At 42.3% G+C, this 10,055-nt stretch overlaps 1 protein-coding gene across 1 annotated transcript in view; it reads left to right on the forward strand.

Annotated features, from left to right (window-relative positions):
• aox6 (aldehyde oxidase 6) overlaps nucleotides 1-6,622 on the forward strand; it is a 72,308-nt gene extending 65,686 nt beyond the window's left edge. The window contains exons 34-35 of the mRNA XM_080750724.1: nucleotides 3,078-3,266; nucleotides 5,916-6,622. Coding sequence (XP_080606850.1) covers nucleotides 3,078-3,266; nucleotides 5,916-6,089 — 363 coding nt within the window. The 3' untranslated portion in view covers nucleotides 6,090-6,622. The remainder of the gene's footprint in view (nucleotides 1-3,077; nucleotides 3,267-5,915) is intronic.
• Nucleotides 6,623-10,055: the final 3,433 nt, after the last annotated feature.

Here is a 10,055-nt window from a genome sequence, read left to right on the forward strand (position 1 = left end):
CAACAGACAAGGAATATTTTTCGTACAAAACGAATGCTTGCAATGGATTCAGAACCATGAAAAAAAAAACTAGTTTGACCCCTTGCATGCTACTTAAAGCAGATTTCCTTTTCTTGTATTTCTTTCCTGTATAGTAAAGTCAATTAGACCCCAACTCTTTTTTTGAAAAATGGTGGCCATATTGCATTTTTTTGAGAGGCTTATGAGCTTTTTGGAAAAGGTAGGTGTGTGTATTCTACAGACTGAAGGGGCGTTCATGTTGTGTTTATTCTACATAGCCCAGCAGCTTAGTGACACAACCGTTCACTCTGTGATACAAGCACCAAATTTGGCATGAACAATGCCAGTACCTACTTCTTTTTTTTTTTTTTTTTTCAAAAAAGCTTGTTCAAAACTATGGTTTAGTAATGAGTTATCACTTTTCACAGTTTTGTGGGGGCTGTTTTTAGCCCAAGGAATATTTTTCGTATAAAACAGATGTTTGCAATGGATTCAGAATCATGAAAAAAACCTAGTTTGACCCCTCGCATGCTACTTAAAGCAGATTTATTTTTTGTATTATTATTTTTTCCTGTATAGTAAAGTGAACTAGAAAATGTGCAATTTGTGAAATTGCGAGTGTGGTTGCCCGCCCTCCCCCGGCGCGAGTCGCGGGGATGCGCCGCGGGGATCCTGAGGAAACCGCAGGGGTCCGAGAGAAACGATGTCGGGACGGATACCGTCGGGCCGTGCGACGCGCGACTCGAAAAGGTGCCGGTCGGATCCTGCGTTTGTGATGTAAGGATACGGTTTCTTGTTTTTAAGAAATAGGCTCCTCCCACATGTTTCGCAAGGCGATTATGTTGTCGCGTCGCTCCCGAGATCGTTTTTGTTTCGTTTTGAGAGGGTCATTCCCCCTGAAAAACGCGTTTTGGCACTAAACGGTTACGTTTTGCGCGTTTGTGGCGCCCCCTATGGGTCAAACTGGAAATTCTTTTGGGCATTGGTTGAGTATACCACCTGTGAATTGTGGTTAAAATTTGGTGTTGATTGGATGTTTTGTTCGTGATTTATGGCTATTTTTTGCAAAACGGGCCCTTCCCACTAACTGTGGAAGCCTGTTACGGGCGAACGGTATGGACTATCAAAATATCGCTTGAATATGTTTATCGCATGGGTCCAGAGATCATTTGTACCGATTTTTGTGACATTTGGAGAAAATATGTAGGAAAAGGAGAAAAAAGTGTGTTTTGAAGAAAATTAAAAATGGCGGAAAATCTATCCTGACGAAAATGGGGAGATGCGTCATGACCCAAGGAAACCAGGGGAAAAACATTTTTAATTTTCCGACCTACGGTTCAAGAGTTATAAGCCAAAACGTAAAGTGGGCTGTTATAGCGCCACCATGAGGCCGACTGATGTCATTATTTTTTGATTATTTCTTTCAATTATTATGAACCTCCTCTCCAAGTCTTGAAACTGTAGCACATATGGTTTGGGAGAGAAAAATATTTGAACAGGAGAATTTTCGATTACCATTATAAGTGAATGGGGAAAATTAATTCACAAATAAATTTATATCAATTAAACGATACCACCTTTCTCTTAGCAAAATGATAGCACACCATTCCCGATGAAGCCGGTCGATTTGACATATGGCGCGAGTGTGTGGCGAGAAAACTGTGGGAGGAGTAGGGCGTCAAACTTTTAGTTACCCTAGAAACAGAGAATAAAGAATAAAGTTTCCCTAGAACTATAGTGTGTTGCCCTGTTGGGCAACCACACTAATTATACCCAAGCCTTCTTTTTGAGTGGTTTATGAGCTTTTTGGAAAAAGGTAGGTGTGTGTATTGTACAGATTGAAGAGGCGTTCATGTTGTGTGTGTATTGTACAGATTGAAGAGGCGTTCATGTTGTGTGTGTATTCTACAGATTGAAGAGGCGTTCATGTTGTGTGTATTCTACAGACTGAAGGGGCGTTCATGTTGTGTGTATTCTACAGATTGAAGGGGCGTTCATGTTGTGTGTGTATTCTACAGATTGAAGAGGCGTTCATGTTGTGTGTATTGTACAGATTGAAGAGGCGTTCATGTTGTGTGTATTCTACAGATTGAAGGGGCGTTCATGTTGTGTGTGTATTCTACAGATTGAAGGGGCGTTCATGTTGTGTGTGTATTGTACAGATTGAAGGGGCGTTCATGTTGTGTGTGTATTGTACATATTGAAGGGGCGTTCATGTTGTGTGTATTCTACAGATTGAAGGGGCGTTCATGTTGTGTGTGTATTCTACAGATTGAAGGGGCGTTCATGTTGTGTGTGTATTCTACAGATTGAAGGGGCGTTCATGTTGTGTGTGTATTGTACATATTGAAGGGGCGTTCATGTTGTGTGTATTCTACAGATTGAAGGGGCGTTCATGTTGTGTGTGTATTCTACAGATTGAAGAGGCGTTCATGTTGTGTGTGTATTCTACAGATTGAAGGGGCGTTCATGTTGTGTGTGTATTCTACAGATTGAAGAGGCGTTCATGTTGTGTGTAATCTACAGATTGAAGAGGCGTTCATGTTGTGTGTGTTCTACAGATTGAAGGGGCGTTCATGTTGTGTGTATTGTACAGATTGAAGGGGCGTTCATGTTGTGTGTATTCTACAGATTGAAGTGGCGTTCATGTTGTGTGTATTCTACAGACTTGTGTGTGTGTGTGTGTGTGTCTTTGTGTGTATTCTACAGATTGAAGGGGCGTTCATGTTGTGTGTGTATTCTACAGATTGAAGTAGCGTTCATGTTGTGTGTATTCTACAGACTTGTGTGTGTGTGTGTGTGTGTCTTTGTGTGTATTCTACAGATTGAAGGGGCGTTCATGTTGTGTGTGTATTCTACAGATTGAAGAGGCGTTCATGTTGTGTGTATTCTACAGATTGAAGTGGCGTTCATGTTGTGTGTGTATTCTACAGATTGAAGTAGCGTTCATGTTGTGTGTATTCTACAGATTGAAGTGGCGTTCATGTTGTGTGTGTATTCTACAGATTGAAGTGGCGTTCATGTTGTGTGTGTATTCTACATATTGAAGAGGCGTTCATGTTGTGTGTATTGTACAGATTGAAGGGGCGTTCCTTCAGGGCATGGGACTCTTCACCCTAGAGGAGCTGAAGTTCGCTCCAAACGGGGTTCTGCTGACCAGAGGTCCTTCCCAGTACAAGATCCCTGCGGTCTGTGACGCTCCGCTCAGCTTCAACGTTTACCTCCTGCCCGACGTACCCAACCCTCACGCCATCTACTCCTCTAAGGTAACTGTTTGACTCCTCCTCTTCCTGTTTCAGGGTATAGGACCATATATAGCCATCCTCTTCCTGTTTCAGGGTATACCGTTGGTTCCTATTGAGATCGGCAGATTTCCCCCAGGTTTTTTCACCTCACTCACTTCACGCAGTCTTCACACATTTAGGAAAACATAGGCATTCACATAGCATAAACATTAACAGAAAGTATGTAGGCTACTTACCAGTAAGACTCCCTAATCGGGAGATAAGCGCAGCGTGATTTTAGGGCAAAATGTGTAGGAGTAGTGTCCAAAAATGTGTTTGAAAAAATCTGCCTGATGGTGGCGCTATATGGGAGAGATCCATGTTGATGAGATGAGTGTAGACATACCAATTTGCGTGATTTTAGGGCAAAATCTGTAGGAGCAGTTTCCAAAAATGTGTTTGAAAAAATCGGCCATATGGTGGCGCTATATGGGACAGATCCATGTTGATGACATGAGTGTAGACATACTGTGTAGCGATTTGCGTGATTTTAGGGCAAAATCTGTAGGAGTAGTGTCCAAAAATGTGTTTTAAAAAATCGGCCTGAAGGTGGCGCTAAATAGGACATATCCATGTTGATGTCATGAGTGTAGACATGCTGTGTACCGATTTGCGTGATTTTTGGCCAAAAATTGTAGGAGCTGTGTCCATAAATGTGTTTTGCAAGAACCGGCCTCATGGTGGCGCTAGAAGAGGGTCATGTGAGAATTGATGGGTTGTGGTTGTGGTTTGGTAGGCAAGGACTGTGTGTGCAAAATTTGGCATGGACCGGGGGAACGGTTGCGGAGATATGAGCAGGGGAAAAGTGTGACGTGTGACAGACTGACAGACAGACAGCTGGTCGAGGTTTTGATAGTAAATGCGACCTGACGGTCGCACTCATTGACCATTTGGAATACAAGACAGTAACAAGGCAGCAAATCTCAACTGCCCCTTAGTAGTGGACTGTGGAAAATCACAGTAGTATGAGTGACATGAGCGATCTGGGCAGCTTGCCCCAGGAAATGTGCCAATCTCAATAGGCACCAATGGTAGGTCCATATATAGCCATCCTCTTCCTGTTTCCGGGTAGAGGGCCATATATAGCCCTTCCTCTTCCTGTTTCAGTGCATAGGTCCATATATAGCCATCCTCTTCCTGTTTCAGGGCATAGGCCCATATATAGCCCTTCCTCTTCCTGTTTCAGTGCATAGGTCCATATATAGCCCTTCCTCTTCCTGTTTCAGTGCATAGGTCCATATATAGCCCTTCCTCTTCCTGTTTCAGTGCATAGGTCCATATATAGCCCTTCCTCTTCCTGTTTCATGTCATTGGTAGGGTTGGGACCCGTTTGGTTCCGAGTCTTTTTCGGGAACCCCTCTTCGGTTCCGGGTAGAACCGGTTCCTAAAACGGTTCCAAATATATAATTTTGTGTATTTTCTGATGACTTACCTATACTTATAATATATACAACTTAAACGTGCCGCAATTAAACGCTCCAAAGTTTGGTTGTACTTTGAGGAAGATGAAAATGAACACGCAAAGTGCAAAAAATGTGATGCATTAATTTACCACAAAGGTGGAAGCACGTCCGCTATGGGGAAACAATTATAACACATGACATTCAGGTAGGCAAGGCATGTACTGTGTTTGACAGTCTACGGAGGTCCGCCCCAGCTGGGCGCCTCGCAGGCGGGGGGAGGAGGATGACATTGAGTCGGCAGCCGGTTCCCTTTCTCCAGGCTAGTACTATTACCAACTACCCACTACGGAGCTTGAAATAAACATTTAACTAGGCACATTAATTTAGAACCAATTTAACAGCAGTTGAGTAAGTTTAACAGCAGTTGAGTAAGTTGTAACTCTTAACCAAGTACAGACAGATCGACGTTTGTTGATTTATATTCATACAACATCAGACAAACGTCGCATCATTTAGCGTTTTAATAACAGGAACGCCATACACAACAGATGTACAACAAGCCTAGTTAAATGTTTATTTCAAGCTCCGTAGTGGGTAGTTGGTAATAGTACTGTACTAGCCTGGAGAAAGGGAACCGGCTGCCGACTCCATGTCATCCTCCTCCCCCGCCTGCGAGGCGCCCAGCTGGGGCTCTGCTGGTACGGACCTCCGTAGACTGTCAAACACAGTACATGCCTTGCCTACCTGAATGTCATGTGTTCTAAGATGTTCCCCCATAGCATTTTTTTCACTTTGCGTGTTCATTTTCATCTTCCTCAAAGTACAACCAAACTTGGAGTGTTTGCGTACTCCCAGTCCTTTTTCTATTGCATGGTTCAGTTTGTTACGCTACACTTCTCCGCTGCGATCGCTTGTCGGTCCGACATTCTCCATGGGTGTGTGTACACCTCGCTCACTCATGTAGTTGGCGTGTGACGTCACCACAGTCGCTTGTTACAGCTGCAGCTCACAGCTGAGCCAAATTAAGGCAGATGAGAAATTCGAGGACTCGTTTTAGGAACCGCTCATAAAAATATGATGGAACCGGCTCCGGTTCTTCAATTTCGGAACCGGGTACCCGAAAGAACCGGTTCCGGGTCCCAACCCTAGTCATTGGTCCATATATAGCCCTTCCTCTTCCTGTTTCAGGGCATAGGTCCATATATAGCCCTTCCTCTTCCTGTTTCAGGGCATAGGTGAGCCCATCCTCTTCCTGGGTGCTGCTGTTTTCTACGCCATCAAGGACGCCGTGGCCGCCGCCCGCACGAACTCTTCTCTGATTGGTCCGTTCCGCCTGGACAGCCCTGCCACGCCCGAGAGGGCCTGCCTGGCCTGCCACACCCCATTTAGTCAGGGTACGTAGGGTTAAATGTACACCCTGCCACAGCCAGGGCTGGATTAACCATTGGGCCGGTAGGGCTGTTGCCAGGGGCCCTTGTCTCTGAGGGGCCCTTGAGGGAGCTTGGCTGCGTGGTCATTTACAATTTACTCAAATTAAATGTTGTCTACAGGTGCTTTCTTGGCCCAGAGATGATCATCATGGCTTAAAATCTGAGCTGGGTAGTGCGCGTCGGGAGGGTTATGGTTATGGTGGAGGGTGTGGGGGGACCCTAAAGAATTATCGGCCAGGGGCCCTCGCTGGGGTTAATCCGTCCATGGCCACAGCCCCTTTACACAGAGTGTAGGGCAGGGGTCTTCAACGTTTACAGGCCAAGGACCCCTTAGTTGAGAGAGAGATGAAGCAGGGACCCCCACAACTTTTTCTAAGATTCCATGTAGTTTCATTGTTTGACAGCACAATCATCAGTGTATTTTGGATTCATGTCAATTTGTGTTTTCAGACATTTAACCACTTGAACTGTCAATACTTAATAAACTTGACCTTTCATTCTGTACTTATAGTCTGCTCTTTTTCCCCTCTACACCAAACCTCTTTGCTGCGTTTTGAACATGAAGGTGATTTAAAAGCTAGATTAGGAGAAAAATGCATGTTTGTGCAGCAGCGTAACATGCATGTCTATTAGGGAGACAGCACTTCCCGGTCACGTTATCTCGCGCTGCATTTCGGGAAATTGAGTGTTCTTCGTCACCGCGGTAGCCTGGTACAGTAGCTACACTACAGCAGTTAGGCGTGTTGACACATCGTGGACCTCCTATGAGTTAAGGATAACATGAAATGCTTTTTTAAGAGTAGTTATTTTCAATGTATAACACACTTTGTTGTGAAAATAGCCAATCAACAATCTCCCAACTTTTCGGATAAGATCGTGTTGTGAGCTTATAGTTATTTTCAATGTATACTTCTTTGTGAAAATAGCTGCACCACAATCTCATAAATCTCACAATTCTCTCAAGTTCAGTCTTCTATGTTTCTATGGCTTATTGTGTGTATTACATATTATTTGTTTCTCACTGCTTAGTGCATGCGGTTGACACGCACTGACATTTTGTATCTGCCATATTATAATTTTTCTCGCACTATTACTAATTTCGATAAGTATATCATGCACAGTTCACACCTGCTGTTATGCTCATGCACATTTGTTTTCTTGTTTAATCTCCTTTCCCACTTTCCCCCTTCTTCTTCCTTTTCTTTATTTTTTCTATTTTTTAGCTTTTTGCTTTTTCCTGCTTGGCCACTTTATCGCTGCTTGCAGCTATATTTAAAATTGTCATTGGTAAGATGGGCGCCATTTTTCAAGATGGCAGCCGTCACTTGTATGACTATCTGATATGATATGGTTGATCTGATTGTTACTGTATATAATTGCAAGAACATTTTTCAGAAAAAAATAATAACATTATTTTAAACCAACACCAAGTTTTCCTGTGTCTCTCCTTCCAACCAACTCGGTCCATAACAATCACATCACAGTAAGGGACAGGCGGAGTGTTAAAAGGGTGTTGGAGCTATAGGTATAATGCATCAGGTGCAAAGACACATGTAGATACATCAGAGATAAAGTACTGTGATGCCCTACTCCCTTACATGGAGTGGGCATTGGGGATTGCTCTGCTACCAGTGGTGTAAAGTAGTACATGTACTCGTACTGTACTTTAAGTTTTGAGGTATTTGTACTTTACTTGAGTATTTCCAATTTAAAATAGGCCTACTTTTACTTCTACTCCATTACATATTGGATCCAAATACTGTACTTTTACTCCACTACAATTTATTTTTAAACGAGTTACGGTACTTTGCAGATGTTAATTATAATATTGCAATACACACATTAAGAACTTTAGCCCTATTTTATATACCTAGGCTGTTTGAAAATAGTGACACGTTGTGAGCTTGTAGATCTGCTATTTTTCACAACTCCTCACAACTCTTCAATATTGAAAAGTACATTTTGAAGCCAATACTTTCATACTTTTACCCAAATACATTTTGGATTCCAGACTTATTTGTAACAGAGTATTTCTATATTGCAGTATTGATACTTTTACTTAAGTAAAACATGTGAGAAGGCTACTTTTTCCACCACTGTCTGCTACTAATGTGATTCTAGGTGTGGCCTCCCTGCTCAGTGGCTGATTGGAGCTGCTTAATGATCTGATTGGAGAGCACCTGGGGGCGGTGCCTCCAGGAGCCTATAAGTAGCCCTGCTCTGCACCATTTCTGTAAGAGTTCCAGAGGAGACACAGCTCTGCTGCGCTTCAGCTTGCCATGTGTCTTTTTTTGGTCAGATTATCAACACGCTTCCAGTGACCAATGAGCCCTGGCTTTTAATAGAAAAAAAAGACTCTTATTCCCTTAATTCATAGAAATAAGACATGAGGAAATCAGAGTGTATATTGGATTTTACTCTGGAGAGGAACAATAATCAGACACAGGCAGACAAACACTACACAGGACTCCCCTAGTGGGTCCTCTAAGTTTTCCTCTAACCAAAATGATGGGTTTACATCATATATATATATATATATATATAAATAAATACAGTATATGACCGTGTGTACCCCTTTGATTGGTTCTCAAGACTGTGACAAGACAGAAACAATAGGTTTTATAACCCAAAAATGATCCAGTCATGGTACACACAGTAACCTGTCAAGGTCAAAACAGTGTAGCCAGCCCCAAGGTTGGGTCATGGAAGAACCAGAGTCACACAGTCCATATTAACATTTGTGTATATATACAGTATATATATATATATATATATATATATATATATATATCAATTAAAACAATATTATGTTAACTAGTGAATATCAAAAATAAATATCCTATCACATGAGAGTTGGACAACACTTTCTGTTCCTCTTAGCATGCTACAGCATCATATGATGAATCACATGATGCTTTGTAGCATGCTGAAATAACTAAAATATCTAAAAACACAGATTGAACACAAAAAAATAACTCAGGGTTGTGTTGATCGTGTCTCAAACAACAATTTCAAATAAAATAAGATCTGGTTGACAGATTTTTTAAGAGAAACAAGTGTCCGCTTTACATCGACTCTTTGCAGAACTACAAGCTCACAGTGACACGTTGTGAGGTTGTGGAGCTGTTATTTAAAACAAATTATTTAAATGAGAACAAAGTGAAATATTTTGTACTGAACCTGTGGTGAACCATTTGCAGAAGACTGCCTCTTTGGCAACGCCCATCCCAGAAACTGCGGTGGATAGAAGTACGTTCAGACCGAATAATGAAGTGAAACGAAATGTCAATTCAGGCTGAGTGTCAGGCTACCTTTTTTCATGAAGACGAAGACGTAACGTTTACGAGCTAAACCTACGGCGACGGTCCAACTCTGCGATCTGAATTTGAACATTCGTTCCATGCCGTAGACTTTTTTTTACATGTATAGGATACATAAGTCCTCCTACATTGTGTTTTGGGTCACATAGATTCCTTCAATTGGGTCAACACACTGCATGGGATAAATGCCTTCATGTTGACTGAATTGGTGTCTCCTGAGGTTGCTACCGGTGGTGAAAAAACTACTATTATGTCACATTAAATGTTTTTTTTTATTTTTTATATGGAAGTTTTGTCCCCCTTTTCTGCCCCCCCATCATTCTCACCACTGGCCATTTAGAATAAAACATAACATCTCTCTTTTGTGAGTTGGCTGCATGGAGAATTGTTGCTTTTCTGTGTAGTTCAGAAGGCTGTGGAGTGGAGTGGCCATGTTCGGAAAACAGCTGAAAATATCAAAGTCCTTCAGATGTCACTGAGGTGGTGAGCTGGGACTCTGTCCTCCACGGCAGTATGGCGGGTCCAGTGGATTCACTTGTTAGGATTGTTGCTGGTTTGGTGGTGTACAGGCATAAAGAAGAATAAGCAGCCTGATGTAGAGAACTTGAAACAGTTGAT

Source organism: Nannobrachium achirus (assembly GCF_963921795.1).
Source record: "Nannobrachium achirus genome assembly, chromosome: 20".
Lineage (NCBI taxonomy): Eukaryota > Metazoa > Chordata > Actinopteri > Myctophiformes > Myctophidae > Nannobrachium > Nannobrachium achirus.